The sequence below is a fragment of the Haliotis asinina genome, chromosome 12 (assembly GCF_037392515.1).
Source record: "Haliotis asinina isolate JCU_RB_2024 chromosome 12, JCU_Hal_asi_v2, whole genome shotgun sequence".
In the NCBI taxonomy this organism is placed as follows: domain Eukaryota; kingdom Metazoa; phylum Mollusca; class Gastropoda; order Lepetellida; family Haliotidae; genus Haliotis; species Haliotis asinina.
Genome location: NC_090291.1, coordinates 34,598,227 through 34,618,144, shown reverse-complemented (window position 1 = coordinate 34,618,144; position 19,918 = coordinate 34,598,227). Strand labels below are relative to the sequence as shown.

Sequence of the window (19,918 nt, the reverse complement as noted above, 5' to 3'; positions counted from 1 at the left end):
ATATTTTACGGTGAGGGTTTACAGTGTACCAATTTCTGGCTTGGCTATAGACATATATGTGAAACTGATACTATCCCTCTATCATCAGATCATGTTTTTTTCCAGGCGTCACATATTTTCGAATCGTCACATATTTACTAGCTCTATAACGAGGCGGGGTATCATCACATGGATACTAGTATAATGGTGTGTAGAAGATAAATGTCTCCTTAATAATCATGACGTCACACGTTTCACAACAGTCCGTGTTTTTATCGAGATGGGATGTCACGAAAACGAACATTACTATGTGTGTAAGTAGGTTAGACCATTTTATTGCCAGATAGATTGATGTTTATTTATCTGTTGCAATAATAAACTGCAAAAAATGAAAACCTTCCCTACCAATACATATAATGAAACTGAAAGAACCATGTATAATGTGCATTTATTCTAGATCAATATTATCGTCTAGGTATGTCATTTGCACACTTGAACAAATACACTCAATAGAATTAGGCATAATGAATGGGTTTTTTTTATCCTCCACGATCAATACAGCCCGCATAAGTCTTTGATATGTGGCAAGTCTAGATTACCACAGTTTTATGAAATGAAAATGAGACATGAAATGACGACAGTCTCTTGGCTCCATTTACTTACAATTAATAGGCATAATTTATCAATCGTTATTTTTCTGTTTGTTTAGTTGTTGTTGTTGTTGTTGTTGTAGTTGTTGTTGCTGGTGGTGGTGGTGGTGTTTTTGTATATGTTCATTTCAGAGACAAGATTTTGGTCTAGTCCCCGGGTTACACCTTGCTAAGGTACATAGCGTTCACCCCCTGGTTTATTCTTAACCAATGGTTGTTCTTAACCTACATATCTGTGTGTCTTTTGATTAATCGGTGTTTCGTGGGTAACACCACCTATGTCACTCGTCAGCCCAAGAAATGAAATGAAATACCACACACTAAAACAAATCACAACACGTTTTTAAATAATAGCGCTTTGCACGCTACAGGGTGTGGACAAAGGGAGATAATCGAAACCGAAAACTGGTATCTGGACCGGAAGTGTCACTGTCATCCTGTGTTTTGGACAGTGAAATTTCATTCTTTTGTCGAGTGAAATATCTCTTTCCAAGGTTGATATCATGACGGTTAACCGGTGATATTTACACATAGAAAACCTGGTAAGTAAAACAATAGATAACGCGTATACGCTTAAAGCAGTTCGTTTAGTAGATGAATAGGACTCGTATTTTGACTCATCGGCACTGGGTGTTTGACAGGCCCTCAAGTCACGAATTGTCAACAAGTTGTCGTCTGTCACAGGTTTTATAACTCACTACACGATGATGATGTAAGCAGAAAGTGGCGAGGTACGTGTTAATATTAAACTGGAAATGGGTAATTTTTACTTCTCGGCTTCTACTTAATGCGAAATAAGACCGAGATATTCTCGTTTTAAACTAGAACTGCAGAACTAATCTCGATGTCAAGGCGCCATTTATGACCCTGTGTTATGTAACAAGTTCATGGCCTTTAACACTCGGGTGGATACGCAGACGACACCCAGAGACCATGTAATATTATATATTTTTGAAGTTGAATATTTATTTCAGTATGTTGAGATACAATTAAAACAACTTGTTAAAACCCTTTCTTTTCAGATGAGTACCATATATTCTGGTGATTGATATAATTTGACTAGAATGAGATTTAATGGGGGAAACAGGCGGAAGTCTTTCCTGAAGCTCTTTATTGTGTTATTACATGTATTATAGTAACCAAATACTCAGCATGAACATGAACACCTCCCTTTTCTTGGTCCTGTTATCAGTGAAATGTGGGTCAGCTTTATAAAGCTATTTGATGAATGATCTTGCTTCATTTAACTTCGCATGCACAACTAAGGTATTTCAGTGATGGAATGTAGTTAGGAATTTTAAATTAAATTTGAGTACTAGTGTGTGATGCATATTTAGAGCTAACATCAGATGCTGATTAGGTAAAATGCAGCTCTCATTCTCGAATAATTGCAGAGTATGGTGTCTGTTTGAATTTAAATAGAGTAGTAATACATTCTTCTTATAACTCAATCTTAGTATCTCTGAATGAGTGAGTTTAGTTTTATGCCACCCTTGGCAATATTTTAGTTATATGGTGGCAGTCTGTAAATAGTTAAGTCTAGATCAGACAGTCCAGTAATCAACATTATGCATATCAATTTGCACAACTGGGCTTGGATGATGTGTCAACCAAGCCAGCGAGCCTGACCACCCGTTCCCATTAGTCTCTTACGACAAACATGGGTTATTGAAGATTAGGTCTAATAGGGACCTTCACGAGTACAACATTGAATGAACTAAGGTTGTTTTAGATTCATGTACTAAAACAAACCAAAATGTCTTCTTGACAGTTGCCACTCTTTGCTCTATAGGGGCATCAGTGAAAGACCTTTCATTCCTCTGTTCTTAACTTGCTAGGATCAGAAGATTACAAAATTTACAAAAAATGTTTTTTGATGAATACGTTTATCTTATTATAAGAAAATCAGGTACAAATGCAAGATAGTTCATGTTTTTCTGTTTGCAGTTCTGTGGCTAAAATACAACCAAGTCAGTTGAGTAGCTGAGACCTAACAATTCTGTATTTGAACAATTTTGTAACCATGTAATCTGCCATAGAAATCCTGAAACAAATATATCCAAGAAAACCCATTCAAGTCTTGATTATGTGGAAAGTGGAGATTACAATCATAATGACAAATTTATTCATATAGTGTAGTGTTCAATGCATCAGCATGCTCTAAGCGCAGGAATAGAACTTTATACAAGATCTGGATGTCACACAGTTCAGAGCTCAGGCACAGAAAGCTTGTTGAAGCAGAAAGCTATTTAGTGTTCTATGGAATGATTGAACTTTTAAGTGATGATGAGTCTTTCACATGTAATGGGAGGTTGTTCCACTCTGTCCTTAGCAAGCTGTCTTTGCATTTGGAACTGTGAGGTTTTGGTCTGAGGATCTGAGTGTCCTGGGCCCTGGTTCACAAAGCTCTTGTAGTGCTACAACTATCATTAGTCAGAGTTTAAGTATGGAAAGTATGAATGCTACAAGAAAAGTTACAAGTTCTTATACTGATGAGAGCTTTGTGTAACAGAGCAATGTGGGGGGGATAGTAAACTTCAATCGTGTCATGGAGCAGTGCCAGAGATGCTCTGAAGTCAGACAGAGGACTTTGAACTTCAGTATGTATATCACTGGTAGCCGATGTAGTTTCTTCAGAATGGGTCTTATGTGATTGTAAGTGAGACACTTTGAGCTGTTGTCTTTTTGTTTCTGTGGTGTAGGTGTGACAGTTATGGTGCTTCGGCAATGAGGCCTTTGCAGTAATCGAGTCCAGAAAGGAGTAGTTGCGACAGACTGAGTAGTGATATATTTCCTGATAGAGATGATGTTTGTGATGTGAAAAGAGCACTGCCTTGAGAGCTGGTTAGAATTGTTATCTATTTTACAATGACAACTGTTTCTGAGCATGAAAGTCTTCCTGCTCATTTTTATAATGTTTATGATAATTATTTTTGAAGCATTTATTCTGTAAAATACATTCATTTCAGAGGCTAGATGCTAGGCTAGAAAACGCTATACCATCCCATCTCTTTATGCCACTATGGAGGGGATAGGGTAGGCTAGTGGTTAAAGCATCTTGCCAGTCAATCTGAAGACCTGCGTTTGATTCCCCACATAAGCACATTGTTTGAAGCCCATTTCTTGTATCTTCTGCCATGATATTGGTGGAATATTGTTTTCAAGTGTAGAACCCAACTCACTCAATCATGCCACTATGATGCATATTCACAGATGTGTCCTCACAATATTTCTGCTCATGTTGTTGATCACTTGATTGTCAGGTCCAGACTCAATTGTTTACAGGCCACCACCATAAGCTGAACTATTGCTGAGTGCAGCCTTAAACAACAAATCATGGTCATGCTTTTTTCAGAACAGTTAGATTGCAGTGAAGTGCGTCAAAGTTTTTCTTTTTACATCAGAACGTTTTTCTGGTACTTACACGTCTTGTTACAATTCAGTCCTGTATTGGTTGCTTGAACCATATCCCTTCATGAAATCAGTAAATAATGCATTGGCACTAGAATCAAATATTTTTAAGAGAATGTTTTACGAGTACATTGCTTACCTAAGTGAGATGAGCAACATGGATTAAAATATCCAGGCCACCCATTAGCATAATTTGTGTCATTTTACCATGGCCCACTTATGTCATAAGCCTATAGTTATAAGCATAAGCGACATTGTTTGTGATGTATTTCCCTTCTGCTTTTCAGAATTACTGAAATGTTTCGTCCTAAGCAATGACACATTTTGTTATCATAATTCCTTGATAGTAAACATGGAGTATACATGAATAATTATTAATATTGTTTCACTACATATTACATAGACATGTTGTAATGGCCAGAGTGTATTCAGAGTAGTCCTTGTGTTTACCTGTTATCAAAACTTGTGGCGTAATGCATCATTTTCATATCGTTACGATTAATAATTTGCCTTGAGAAAAAGTGTAGGAAATCCACTCAGAACCAGTAAAATACGACACTGACAAGTCTAAAATATCCAATATTATGTATTGACCAAAGAGCAAGATACAAAGATTCACAATAGAGGTTTATAGTACAATGCAGCAGAATCAAATGTAAAGAAATGGGTCACAAGTATAATATCAATTCACCAAAGTCTTGGTTTACAGTGAAAAACAGTTATTCTGAATGTTGCATAGCGAGCAGTCAGACAGTGGTCATGTATGTCGATGTTGACAAAGTGGCAGAGTCTAGGTAGGCTGAATGATGTACTTAAGTTATTCCAAGAGTCGTCTGTGTGTGTCATCAACACAATAACCAGCCTTATGTATTCACAGTCGCTGATTCCTGAATATTCGAGCACTTTGTGACCACATCACCACCAACTTTGAACTTTTTTGCAGACTCCCGGAAGTAAACACAACTAGTCAAGGGAGGCAACTCAAGAGCACTACCTTAAAGGCCTGCCGCTAAAATACTAATAGCATTGAACTTTTATGATACGAAATGTGACCCATATTAACCATCACTCAAAACTTTAAACATCGTGACCCAGTAATCATCATCACTTCGACAATAATACAATTTACAGAAAATACACTCTTGTAACAATATGGCCATTTGAATTACCCCATTATTGGAGCTTTTTTAATATGTTATAACAGGTTTTGGTTTGTTGACCTGTAAACATTATTAACATTTGAAAGGGCCATTCTGAAAGAATAAGGCTTGGTTTGTAAAGAAAAGTGGATGACCCTGAGTTTCATAGCTCAACTTGCCATATTTTGTGTGGAAACATTCTGATTCTGTGAAAGGAGGCTTTTGTAGCTGATCCATGAGAAGACATACAGGCTTTTTCCTCCTTTTGTTGTTGATAAAACATGAAGTAAGAACATACGTATTTGACAGTGGGTTTGGAACTCTCAACCCAACAAAAACACTCAAATCTGTTCTTGACTGACAAAGTGTGATCCCAGGTACCCTTCTCAATACTAGGCCCGTTGTGATCATATGACTAATGGATTGAACAATGTAATCTGTTATTCTTTCATGATTTATAGGTTGTATTGTCTTTGGAGATTTATATATAATTCACAGTCACTTCTTTTGATTATATAATACATGGTTAAGCCATTGAAAAACTCCAGAATTTTATCATCATATATTGCCATTTCTTGCAAATTTGATGTCAGGAATTAACGTAATGGGTATTTGGGCAGGGTAGGGTTAATAGGCAAGGGGTGCCAAGGTAAAAAATTTGGACCCGGCTCAGCCCTTATGAGTACTGCTGTAGGCTTAACCAGTGTTCATGTTGAAACTTGTTGAGTCCTTTCCAGCCCCTAAGGTATGCTTTTACAGTTATACATTTCATAAGTAGTTACACATACTAAATGTTAGCAATGAAACACAACTCTGTATATTAGCAAATATATCATACATTCACAAAGCTGAAAAATGTAACTTTCACAGATAATATCTAATTTTAAAATGCTCCATAGACATGAATCAACGTGTTAACTGTAAATGCAGACCTTAAATCATTTGACATTGTCGATTTGTCAAACCAGCCAGTAGTGTAATACAGTAACTCTTGATAATCAAAATTCTTGCATGCCCAGCTCATTGCTAGAATGCTCTCTTGCTGACATACTGACATTTCTCCATTGAGCTGTGTGGGAGTTGCTTCCCTTGGCCAGATAGAGGCTTGTTTGGTACGTGACATGTTTACTCTGTCATGACAGGTAGGTGACTGCTGTATAGCTGGAAGCATCAATTATGTTGTTAAAAATTGATGCACATAATTAATTGATGATTTAAGCAGCAAACCTTGTGGTGCTTGTAAGCAGTGCCTTGATATAGCTGTCATGAATTACACACTCAACTGCCCTTTTATTCTGCAAATTGTTCAGAGTTCAGAGCACTGATGAAGGATGAGGGGTGTAGTGATGAAAAATATTAACGAGGTAAATGTCAACGTTTCACAGCACTGATGTTAATGAAATTCTGGTGGTGTTTGGAAACTTAGTGTGAGATTTCACCCTGTGCATATTATGTTTATTGTCATTGCACCTGCAGAGGATTGTGCTCTTCTCAGAGGCCATTATTTGACCCCCAAGTATACCGAAAATGACAATAAAAGTCCAGAATTTGATTTACAATTGTCAAAATATTCAGAATTTACAAAAATATGACCTGCACAAGATAAGAAATGGATGCAGTTTGGTCTTATCCATGTCAATTTGCCTAATGTCATCAGGTTTTGAAGTATCCTTCAAACATTGTGTATGTATGAATGTAAAGAAATTGTCTTCAAAAACATTCACCGTCTCCTCACTATGCTTTTAACAAACACTATGTGTCATGGAACTTGATTCGGAGTGTATCGTGAACAGTGTTTCTTTCATCATGTTCATATCACACTGTTTTGCATAATCATGGAGTGCTGTCACTTTATCAGGAAATATAAAGGTGAACATTGAAATGAAAATATAAAATTGGAGTATTACTGTTCCCTAGAAACTTACGCTACATCAATTTGGTTGTCAGATTTTGCCAGTGGTCACACCCTGTTTGCTATGTTGGGCCAGCATCCTTACCATTTCAGCTGTAGCGCATTTGTGCTATGTGACATGAATAAAGAACCCATCATTAGTTCAGCTGGCATATCTATGGTGTCATACTCAATGTACCTACTGTACATATTCCTTGTAAGTGAATGAAAATAAAATAAAACAAATGTTCTGTGGAAAATATGCATGTCAGTGAAAGTTGCAAATCTCGAACGATTTGAGGGTGGATGAGGTATCCTAATGGTTTAAGTACTCACTTACTCAAATCATATGTAAAAGATGCATCAATAAACTATACACTGAATTAGTAAAAATCATGAGAAAAGATCACTGTTCGATAAGTAGCTAAAGGGAGAGGTGTGTTGTTTTAGCCAAGTAAGTAGTAGTGTCACAGTTCGTTGAAAAAATCAAAGACTGACTGTAGTAACCAAACTACCCAAGCAATTGATCACATTCACTCAAAATCGAACGCAAATGATTTTGGATTTTGTGTGTGAAAAAGGAACATATCTTGGAATTTGCAAGGGCCTGAGAATGTGTGAAATTCTAAGAAAATTCACTTCACTTGCTGAAAAGACATATATGAATATTTCTCAAAAACACTCTTGAACTCTCATGGTTTCATCAAATGCAGTGTTCGCAACAACAGAGAACCACAATTTTTATAGTCGACGCCTCGTCTGTCTGTCCGTCCGTCTGTCCATGATCATAATGTTTCCGGGGCATAACTGAGAAAGTGTTCAGTATTTTTAGACCAAACTTGACAGATATAATAATCTCAACCTATAGATGTGCCTTTTGCTACTTACAGAGTTTTGGCATTTTTATTTTTGTTTTGTTTTGTTTTTCTAAGGAACATTTTGATGTTAGTCTAATGGTGGGGTGGGCTTCGTTTCCAGAGCAGAACTCAAAAACCGTTCAATATTTTTCTGCAAAACTTGGTAGATTATGTCTGGCAGACCCCAAAGTGGTGCCTTTTGCTATTTACAGGTTTTTGTGATTTTTCATTTTCTCGGTTTCCATGGAAATGTTTCGGACTTAGTCTCAAAATGTAGTGATGGCTTCGTTTCCGGAGCACAACTCCAAAACTGAACATATTTCGGAGTTGTTTTCCAGAGCACAATTCAAAAACCATTTCATATCTTTCAAAAGATCTTGGCAGATATATGAGACAGATCTTGAAATGGTGACTTTTTCTGATTACAGATATATGACATTTATATTTTTCATGAATTCCATGGAAACAATTCAGACTTGGTCTAAAAACACAATGAGTAACTGTCAGATGATTTGTCCTTTCAAATATGTGGGGGCTGAGGGGATATGTCATCTTCTGATGACTCTTGTTTAGAATTGCTTGTTGGTAATGAACCAATCTTAAAGTGTGGGATTTCAACCAATTTATGTATGTATTTTATTGACTAATATTCTGGCAGGTTCATGAACTGTAGCATACAGAAGAAACAACAGTCATTTACTCTCATGACTGGTTACATCTGAGTGGTCATTTCTTCTTTTGTTTGATTGTTCCAGACCAATATTATAAAAATGAAGCTCGAAAGGTTCGAGATCCGCTTTGATAATGACCGTGGCGTGTTTGTGTCTGGGGAGCATGTCAAGGGAGAGGTCGTCCTTAAACTTACACAGCCCATGAAGATGAGAAGTGAGTATCTCTGTCATCTTTTGAAGTCATATAAGTACGAAGGTGCCAAACTCTTCTTTGGAGCCAGATGAGAATTTGTCACAAATAAGTCACAAACTGTGGGATAGGGAAAGTCGTGTTTAAGATCATTGCATTACAGAAGACTGAGAAGAAGTGTCATATGCTACAATTAAAGTATAACTGCAAATATTAAAGTGTGGTGAAAAGTATCATCCGGTCTATGGGCTTACCATCCTCAATATCTCCAGGGTATACATTCCCGTAAATCTCCACTATACCCTGAATGCACCTATGGCTCAGCCCGAAGAATTTGTTACCTCCTTTGTCCACAGTCAGGTGTTAAAGCTTTGAAGTTTAATGTACCAATCACAAGTCACTTTCACTTCTTAAATTATCTAACCGATTTGACTTGGCAACACAGATGATGCAGAACAAACCTTCACATCTGCAACCACTATCTTTGTTGACGCCTGCAAGCGCGGTTGTAACAGTGGCTTAGCTGATTGGCTAATGTAAAAAGGGCAAAGGGAGGTAGTAAAATTATTGGGCTGACACGTAGATGCATCCAGGGTGTAGTGGCAATTTATCGGAACATAACCCAGTAGATATCGAGAATGTTGGCCTAAGGGACATTTTGTACTTTAAGATTGACACCTGAACACCTGAAAGGACAAGTGTTTGTTTATTCTTTTCCAGGTTTCTTCACAAGCTGTTTGTACTAGTCTTGAATAATGATAGTTTTATTATTCTAAGATTATTTGATGACGTTTTATAGAAGATGACCCCCACACATGTAAAAAAACTGAGGTGTGTCATGCCTCAATCCTGATATGATATAATGATAGTGGATATTTATTAATGTCCATTGCAAAATTTTCCTGGTGCAGGAGTTTAGTATCTTCCTCTGATTGTTGGTCCAACGTTTGTTTTCAACTGCTTATGTGTTATATGTGTTTATACAGTGTCTTAGAATTTTGATTGGACCTTATAAAACCTCCAAAAAAGTCATAAATTTTATGACTGATAATATGTACCATACCTGTAAATGTTTAAAGTGACAGGTAAGTTTGAATGTGTTTTTAGTCATTTTATATGACTCAGGCCACCATATAGCTGGAGTATTGCTGAGTATGGCTCAACAAACAAACAGTCTAAACAAAACAAATATAACAAAAAGTAACAGGGTGTAAGAATTCATTTGTTTAACGTTTGTTTCAGGTATTGTCATCTACTTCGAGGGCCGTGCCAAGGCCCACTGGGAGGTGAAACATGGTAGGACAAAGACAGACTACCGTGGAAATGAAGGCTACATCCAACATCAGATCAAACTGTACGGGACAGGTAAGACACTCCCATGCTTTAGGATAGGATACAGATCATCGAACTTAACATGCATTGAACAACAGACTCTGGCTTGTATGCTGCTGAAGATTCTGTGTAAATTGTAATTACTACGAATATTGATTAAGAAACATGGATTACAAGTCAATGTTGGAACATCTCATATTTTGATAACATATCAAGTTCCTAAATGGTGTATGAATAATACTTCTTGTTTGGATCTAAATGATGTACACACATGTTCTGACATGCATGCTCAAGTTTGTCACATTGGACATTCGGTTGATACTGATTGTTGGTTTCACCGTAGGTGCTGCCATCTTTGAACCATGGGAGCATGATGGAAATATGTAGGGTTTTTTCGGGATAATAAATGTTCAGTAGCATGGCTTAAGGACAGGTTGATGTGCTTGGTCCCTGGATGTCACACAAAAAAGAACCTGTGAAGATCGGGGTTAGACTTGATATTCAGCGACCCATGCTTGTCGTAAGTGGCGACCAATGGGCTTGGGTTGTCAGACTTACTGACTTGATTGTGTAGATTGATGCTGATGTTGTTGATCATTGGATTGTCTGACACAGGTTATATTATTTACTTTCTGCCACCATACAGCTGGACTGTTGCTGAGTGTGGCTTTAAACAAACCAAACAAAACCAATAACAAAGGGTTCATACCATGAGGTTATAACATGTCTTACTGTCTCAGAGTGGCCAAGTCATTCATTCTGACATGGGAGGTCAACTTCATCTGCTTGCAAATAATAGAAAGATTTGACAAATTCCTAACTTTCTAGCATTGCAAATTAGTTGTCAACAGGCCTGACTATGAGACAATTGTCATATAGTGGGAACATACCTGACTGTAGCCTTCAACAACCAGCAGTCCAGCTACTAATATACTAATATATTACATACTGACAGATTTGTATTCTCTCCCAGGTCAGGCATCAGTGGAACACCCAGCAGGCCTACACAAATACCCCTTCTCCCTGGCCCTACAGCCCACACTTCCGTCATCCTTTGAGGGCCGCCGTGGGTACGTGCGCTACTTCTGTAGAGCAACCATAGATCGACCCTGGAAGTTTGATGAGCACACCAAGAGGCCCTTCACAGTCATACATCATCTCGATCTCAATTTCATCAGTAATGCATCTGTAAGTAGTTGGTTGATTGCAAATAGCAAATAGGATCTTGTTGGTGTTTATCTGATTGTACTGACCTGGACCCCTTTTCGCAAAGAAATCATTGCAGGGATGGAAATAACCTGATGTCACAGTGTAGTGTTTTTTTGTCAGGCTAGCAAATTTGTATATCATGCTGTACAGGTGTCCACTTGACTTTCCAAAATTAATTACGTTGCTTATTTAAGAAATGAAGAGACAAATCAGCCTGTATGGTGGAAAAATTATCAGAGCAAGTGATTTTTATGTGTGCCACTGTACCTAAGTACCCTAACAATATCTAGTACAGTATCGTAGCTGTCGTAAATGTATGTATAGGAGGTACGGACAGTCATAGTGCTATGATAGCTTCTATGGAATAGGACTCTGTGTATCTAATGTACTGCATATAGAGAGATGCCAAAAATGGTAAATCTGAATGTTGAAGTTTAAAACGTTATTTATGTCAGTATCCCACAGATACAGGACTCCTGTCTTAAGGAGTTATTAGTTATGTGGCCATGAATATAATATAAACTAAAATATAAATGTTTCTAGGGCTGTATTCATTCAACAATGCCCATGGCAATATGAATACTTAGGTACAGATGATATTTTGAAATGTCATTTTTGCAGTACAGTGTAAGTAGAACAGTTAAACAACAGACATAATGACAAGAGTTGCGTAACGCCATCTATAAGCATGGCAGATCACTGACAATTACATTTGCTAAATGTCCTGTCTTTCATAATTTTATAGCTCAGAAGATTTGCTTTGAGATGGTATGAAAAAAATGCATGATGCAAACTGTAATAGGTTTAATCTTTTTTAACTATTTGTTGTGGCATATATTGATGTAATCACTCTATAGTGTGATAGATGTCAGGTTAATAGGTCATATTCTAGACATTCAGTATAGATTGTCATACCGTTTTACATTATAAGTTGTTCACTGGTCACAAGTGGGGCATGTGTTGATGTACCCTCTATGTTTATGTTCCCTAAGCCAGAGGGACCAATGAACAACATCTTTATCTTACCAAACACCTTAATGTTAACTTTTTTTAACTGTTAGAAGTATGGGTGTCAGATCATACCCTTCAGCCAGTTTGTGTGAACAAATGATTCGAATTGTGCATCTTGCTGTTTTTTGTCTCAGTAAAGTCTGAATATTTACATTTGAATGTTTTGTCAAAGTTCATTTATTGGAATGCAAATCTTTTCATAGCTATTTGGAGACGACGCATGAAAAACAGATTTAGAGTTTTCCCCTTCCATCAGTTTGCACTCGCAAAACATGGGTAATTTCTGTGCATCATGCATGATTCAATGCTATTTGTGATAAAGAAGTACTACCACAAAGTTCCGAATGAGTTGCCATTGGCAGCGGTATACATTGAAATGTGTCTTGCTTGTAAGTGGGGTACGTTGAAATTAATAGAAGAATGCTTAGCCAATCAGGAAATGACACGTATGTATGAGGTAAGATAAATGTATTTGTACTGTGTTCTTCAGATGCCAATTGAAGGTGAGCAGGAACAGACTGTTGAATCTTGCTGTTGCTCATCCGGGGTCGTGACAGGGAGACTTTTGCTCAACAAGACAGGCTATGTCCCAGGGGAGCCCATTGTGTTTACTGTAGATGTGTACAACAAGTCTGACTCCAATGTGGAGAGAATAGAACTTGAACTTCGACAGGTCAGTATGTCTTGTGAGCAAGTGTTCTTGTAGGCTACTTGACGGCAGGTGAATGTGTACCAAACAGTAAAACCGAATCTGTCAGCACAGTATAACTTATTCCAGATTGTCAAAACTGGAATCTCTCACAGCATATTTTGTTCCAAATTGTCAAAAAGATGTGACCTCTCTGCACAGTGTATCTTATTCTTGGTAGTCCAAAATGGGATCTCTTGACAGTATGTTTTGTTCCAAATTGTCAAACAAAAATGGGATCAGTCAGCACAGTATGTTTTAATCCAGGGTGTCAAAAATGGGATCTCCTGACAGTATAGGATTCCGGGACACTACTTCATTGTAGACTACATTCACAGATGTGTACATAGAAGTCATTTCATCCATTTGTTTATTCTTGGCATTCATTCTTATTCTGTTTATGTTCTTATTTTGAACGTTTTCTGAATGTATACACTCTAGTCAGAATGGATGCAAACGAAAGATCAAACAGAAGTACATATACTGTCTGCAACTGTTGCTTATCAGTTAAACAGAAAATAAATGTTTCATATACTGATGGTAAAATTTGAAGCAACACCTGAATTGATATGATATAAGTGGAAATAGTGTAATATACACAATGTTATAGGAGCAGTGTGACATGGACTGGTAATTTGGCTATCTCAGGGAATAGACCATATGCATGTGCATTGAGTGGTTTTCACGCGCATGCAGAGAAAATGCGTGCACGGTCATATCTCTGAAAAATCAATTTTGAGGGTAGTAGTGAGTAGGTTTGATATTCATTGAAATGGCACGTAATCAGTTAACTGAGGCTACCAAATTTCAGATCGTGGGCATGAGACAAAGTGGCATGTCCCTACGTCAGATTGCAAGACGTGTTAATGTTTGCCATAGCGTTGTAAGCAGATTGCTTAAAAAATATTGTACAACTGGTGAAGTCAAGGTCGCCGCTGGATAAGTTTGTGTCAAAATGACCAATTTGAGGGATGATAGACGTTTACTTTGTATGGCACGTCAGGAACCATTCTGGTCATCCAATCGACTCTGTCAGTGGTGGCAGCAAACAACAGGAGTAAATGTGTTGCGGGAGTTGGTTAACAAACATCTTGTAGCCACTGGTTTACAAGCTTGTCCCTTGAAACGACCCCGACTGACCGATAATCACATGCGTCTTCGTCTGGTTTGGGCACAGGCATGACTAAACTGGAATTTGCGCACTTGGCGACATGTCATTTGGTCTGACAAGTCGAGGTCCAATCTGTACGTTGCTGATGGCCGCTTACAGGTCAGACGTCTTCCCAACACAGCACTTAACTCTCAAAACATACTGACAACAGTAGCTGGAGGTGGTGGGTCAGTCATGGTGTGGGCAGCCTTCTGTCATGACCAGGTAGTAGACATCAAAGTCATCCAAGGCACGATGGATGCAGAGAAGTATGGTTGTGACATCATCGAGAACACTCTCCTGTCGTTTTTGTATGCCAATCCTCACGTTGATTACCTCTACAAGGATGACAATGCCCACCCCATCATGCTGGGATGATCACTGACCTCAAAAGGCAGCACAACATCGAATCCCTCGACTGGCCAAGTGTCAGTCCAGATCTTGGATGCCACTGGGAGGAGCATTTCCTCGAGAGATCGGCCCCTGACCAATGTTCGCGAACTCAGATGAATGGAACAATCTGCCAATGCAGTTCAAGTGTATTCTGGTTGTATCAATGAGATGGCATTGTCGAGAGATGGTTCAGGCTCGTGGTGGATACACCCACTACTGACGCTAAAGATACGTTCCCTAGAAACGTTAACAGTGGATTTCAGTACAGGACATGATGGACTTCCATGTGACATGATGGAATTGGCAAAGTGCTGACATTTCTTTAATAAAATGTGCATACTTTGTAGACAACACTTTTTTGTTGATTTGACGTTATCTTTCTAAAATGGAATAAGTGTTCTCGATTATAGGCCTTGTCTCAAAATACGGGTGTTGCTTCAAATTTTACCATGAGTATATTTAGAAAGTTTTCCATTCCATTTAGTATCGCCTTTTCTTCACACATGCATCGGCATTGTGTCTGCATGTTGTGTGTGTGCATGTGACAATACATTCCAAGAAACTAATTAGAGTTACCTCCCATTATCTACAGAAATTGCCCATAAAATGTGTAAGCTTTTTAGCCTGAACACTCATGTATAGGAGTGTCACACAGTATTCTCCAATAGTATATCGTGTTTCAGATTGTGACATACACTGGATTCTCTGACAGCATCTTTTCCTCGGGCAACCCAAAACAGCACACAAAACTGGACCAGTTTGATCTCCTCTCCCACCCCTGCCGTATCAAACAGAATATGGAGGAGCACATCAACAGGGGAGGCATTATTCCAGCGCTTCCCCCCTCGGGCTTGGAAGGATGTAGCATCATTGATATTCAGTACATTATTGCAGTAAGATTTTAACATTGTTATTTGATTTTTCAGTAATTTACCTTAATTTAAAGTTATTTTTTAGAATTATCAGTCTGTCCTAAGAGATGGACCAATCTGAAATGGGTTTTAGCTCTGTCAGTCCATGATGATGGGGACAGATTTTCTCAAAAATCATTATTGTTAGGGAAACCAAATTTTATGTGTTTTCAGGTCATGAATGCCTTGACTGTGTTCAAAAACGAAAACCATGTTACAGAGTTATGTTCTTTTTCATCCATTTCTTGATAAAAGGCGACTATACTTGTCATAAGAGGCGACTAACAGGATCGGGTGGTCAGGCTTGCTGACTTAGTTGACACATGTCATTGGTTCCCAATTACACAGATCGATGCTCGTGCTGTTGATCATTGTATTGTCTGGTCCAGACTCGATTATTTACAGACCGTCAGCACATAGCTAGAATATTGTTGAGTACTAACACACTCCATTTCTTGATTTAGTACAAACTACAGATTTCCTCAGTAAACATTGTAGATAGGGAAACCAAATGTGGTATGTTTTCAGGATATTAATGTCATGGTGGAGTCAAAAAACAGGAACCAAACAGCTACAGAAGACTTTGCAGGGGACAATGATGACCATGTCTTCTTGTTTTATTGTTGAGTGATCTTGTTGGTCACATTTTGATAAATATTATCAAGTAATTCTAAGTCAAGAAAAGACAGACTTGACGGATGATGTTGAGATGTCAGGACAACGGTTGGTAGCAGTTGTGTTTTCTGTCATCAGCTGAAAGTTCATCTGGGGTGGAACACTCTCACAATAGAGCGAGGAATCATCATTGGTACCATACCTCTACATCAACCACAGGCAGTACCTGGTTACACTCCTGCCCTCAGCCCCTCCGTGCCTTCAGCCCCGCCCTCAATGGATCAGCCGCCACCATACTGTGAACGTGAGTATATCTAATCCTGCCCCCTTCAACAGACCAGCTCCACTCTCCTGTGATTGTGAGCGTTGTAGTTCTGACGTTTTATCAGCTGGGTAGGCAAGTACTTTTCATCTCATCCACAATGAATCGGACATGTAATACTATGGACTTAAGTACATCTAATGTTGCCCCCCTCAAAAGACCAGCTCCACTCTCCTGTGACTGTGAGCGTTGTAGTTTTGAAGTTATATGAGCCAGGTACACAAGTACTTTTCATGTCACCTACAATAGATCAGCCATGCCCTACTGTGAATGTAAGTACAGTTCATCCTGCCTCCAACAAACCAGCTCCACTCTCTTGTGATTGTGAGTGGCTGTAGATTTGCTGACATGGATGAGCCACTGCTTTATAGGTAATGTATGTACATTTAGTCTCACCTACAATGGATCGGACATGCAATACTGTGAATGTAAGTACATCTAATTCTGCCTCCAACAGAACTCGACCCGTGAAGGTCCCGGGGTAGAATAGGCCTTCAGCAACCCATGCTTGCCATAAAAGGCGACTCAGCTTGTCGTAAGAGGCGACTAACGGGATCGGGTGGTCAGGCTCGCTGACTTGGTTGACGCATGTCATTGGTTCCCAATTGCGCAGATCGATGCTCATGTTGTTGATCACTGGATTGTCTGGTCCAGACTCGATTATTTACAGACCGCCGTCATATAGCTGTAATATTGCTGAGTGCGGCGTAAAACTAAACTCACTCACTCACTCACTCACTCACCCAACAGAACTCTACCACTCTCTTTTGATTGTGTGTGGCTGTAGTTTTGTGGCTATGTGAACATACAATTTACAGTTACTGAATAATTCTAAAATTTTGCTTCAAAAACAGGGTAAGTGGCATGCGTTAATGGCTTGTGTAAATCAGTGTATGAAGTAAGCCAAAACCTCAGCCAGACATCAGGGCTGGTTACTTCAAAGTGTACCAGGCCAAAATGGATTATCCAGACCAGACACCATGATATGCTGATTAGTACTATATGTGTGTTGCATCTAAAGTTTTTACCAGACCATTGTTCTCACTAGGTGTAAATTTAGACTGTCCATCAGAAATCTAGCACATCTGAGGCTGACAGTCAGGCCATATTTCTTGCACTAGTGTAAGTATGATTTTTGGGAGATGAATTACATCAAACCGTATGGGTAATATACCTAGTTAGAATTAGTCTCTGTAATCATGATCCTTGATGGATATCTGATTATTGCTTAACCCAGTATATTTGACATTCAGAAGAAAGTCCAAAATGGTTTACTGTTTATTTCATGACATCACCGTCAGCAAACCTCTTTTTCAGCCCCTCCATCATATGAAGAAAGTGTGTTTGGTCGTACTGAGATTCGAGACGAGAATGACGATGCTCACACAAGTGGCCTGTCTGCATGGGCACCATCCTACCCCTACTACACCTGGAACCCAACCTCCCAAACGCCGGGCATGCCCTCAGGATTTTCACCTCCCCCAGGGGCACCAGGTGCTCCCATCACCACACAACCCACTGCTCCACCCCCAGCCTACAACCAGATATAGCCGGGGTCGTGCAATAGGGTAGGGCTGTGGTGTGGGGTTTTGCTGTTTGAGGGTTGGGCATACACCTAAATATAGTGATTTATGTATATCAATAGTTTGTTTGGCAAATACCAAGAAACTGAGGTGGAACTTACACATGGGACCTATTTGGGGGTCAGGCGTATGTTATATTAAGGGGTGTATATGTTTTTAATTTGAGACAGTAGATTCAAGTTTTACAAATGCCTTTTATATATATACTGTTTTGGAATGGGTGGGATGAATAGGGTGGACAAACATGAATATGGTGTAAGACTGAAATAGTTTCGTGGATGAATGAGGATGGGATGGAAGATAAAAATAGGATGGATGAACTGTGATGGGATGGAATATGGAAATTGGGGGAATGGATAAAGTTATGAACTATTTTGGAAAATAGTGTGAGCGAGATTCCAGTTCAACAGAACTTTCAGCAGCATATTTGAACCTCAGAAATCTCCTGATTTGATTCTTATTTTGTACTGAGCCATACTAATTTGTGTATTTACAAATACATGTTCATAACTGAAGTAGTTGCACCAAATAGAAATAAATACCTTTGACTGGATGAACAGCAAGACATACATCGTGTATGTGAAACAGTTGTATAATGATTTTATTTGAAAACAATGTACAGTTGTATAACACTTATAGCCAAAAACAGCATGCAGTTGTTTCACAGCTATGTGCAACAACATTTTGTGTTGTAAAACAGTTATAGATAATAGTTCCATTGTTTATTCTTAACTTTACTTTCATTTTAATTTGTACAAAATTTGCTTTTAAAAGTTATCAAATATAAAAGTTTGATTTTTTTGTTCAAGTTCACATACTAATTGCATATAGTTAAATTGTTGTTTCATGTGAAAGTTTTAAACTTTTGAGCATGAAGTTTTAGGTTTGTCTTCAAGAAAAATCCCTTTGGTTTGATTTGAATCTCTAGAACTTTAGATTGACTCCAATATATGGGGATGATGTGTTGAAGTGACAATGACGGACTTGTTTCTGAAGTCGAGTGATCAATTTCGTACAGAAATAACACCCGCCATCAAAGACTGGAGCCCTGGCAATCTGAAGCATAAAAATATATTGGAATGAATCTGTTCATGAAAGACATACATCCTGGGTTTAATTAGTGAAGGAGTTTATCACTGTCACAATGCTGCATGCTGGATGATATTGTTCTGCCTGTTGATCTGATTCATGGGAGTAAGCGTCCACATTTGGGCGGGACGTTGTGATACTACACAGTGCTTTGTCTCGTCTGGGAGGTGACATTCATGACTTCTGTGTGGCTAGTATGGATGTGTTGTCTGATGAAGAATTTGTCAGTGATAGATCTGTGTGTCCAGGCAACACCCAATCGAATTGGCTGTGATGAAGACCTGATGAAGCATGATCAGACTCGATCAAAAGACTGAAGGTTACATTTGTCGAGTGACATGTTCAAAGATAACCAATATCTGTTGTTTTGTTAAAATTGTATGAATTTGTCTTATTTGTTAGAAGTGAATCAGTTACAGGAAAAAGTCAGAGTGATCACAAAACTGATGAGGTCGAGTTTAAGAAGTGATTAAGAATTATTAACCAGTAAGAGATTATAGGAAGATGGTCTCAGATTGTGTGGCACATCATGTCAAACAACTACATGCTTAATGTTCAGTGTGGCTTTGATGGGAACAGAGTGTTTTGAAGAACATGTCACATGGTGTTCTGTGATTAAGGGTCACATGATAAAGGATGTTCTGTGATAAGGGGTCATATGATGATTGTTTTAGAAAAGGCTCATAATGTTCTCACAACAGTGCAGAAGTGAGACAAAAAATGAAGAAAGATGGAAGAAACAAGCATGGACCAATTGAAGAAAATTATGTAGATAATCAAACTACAAAGAAAAGAAAATTTCAGAAGAAAAAGGAAGGTGTTTTTCA

The 19,918-nt window shown here is 38.4% G+C and overlaps 1 protein-coding gene across 1 annotated transcript; it reads left to right on the top strand.

Annotated features, from left to right (window-relative positions):
* Positions 1–1,029: 1,029 nt before the first annotated feature.
* On the top strand, positions 1,030–19,889 carry LOC137259065 (arrestin domain-containing protein 17-like). Its single transcript, XM_067796778.1, has 8 exons — positions 1,030–1,171; positions 8,683–8,812; positions 10,031–10,153; positions 11,094–11,308; positions 12,831–13,013; positions 15,255–15,464; positions 16,236–16,401; positions 17,737–19,889. The coding sequence occupies exons 2-8, from the start codon at positions 8,698–8,700 to the stop codon at positions 17,967–17,969; spliced, it is 1,245 nt and encodes a 414-aa protein (XP_067652879.1). The 5' UTR covers positions 1,030–1,171; positions 8,683–8,697; the 3' UTR covers positions 17,970–19,889.
* The last annotated feature ends 29 nt before the right edge of the window (positions 19,890–19,918 follow it).

Coding starts and splice junctions, on each gene's coding strand:
- LOC137259065 (XM_067796778.1), top strand. CDS start 8,698: ATGAAGCTCGAAAGGTTCGAGATCCGCTTTGATAATGACCGTGGCGTG. Junction 8,813..10,030: donor ACAGCCCATGAAGATGAGAA/GTGAGTATCTCT, acceptor CGTTTGTTTCAG/GTATTGTCATCTACTTCGAG. Junction 15,465..16,235: donor ATATTCAGTACATTATTGCA/GTAAGATTTTAA, acceptor TTCTGTCATCAG/CTGAAAGTTCATCTGGGGTG.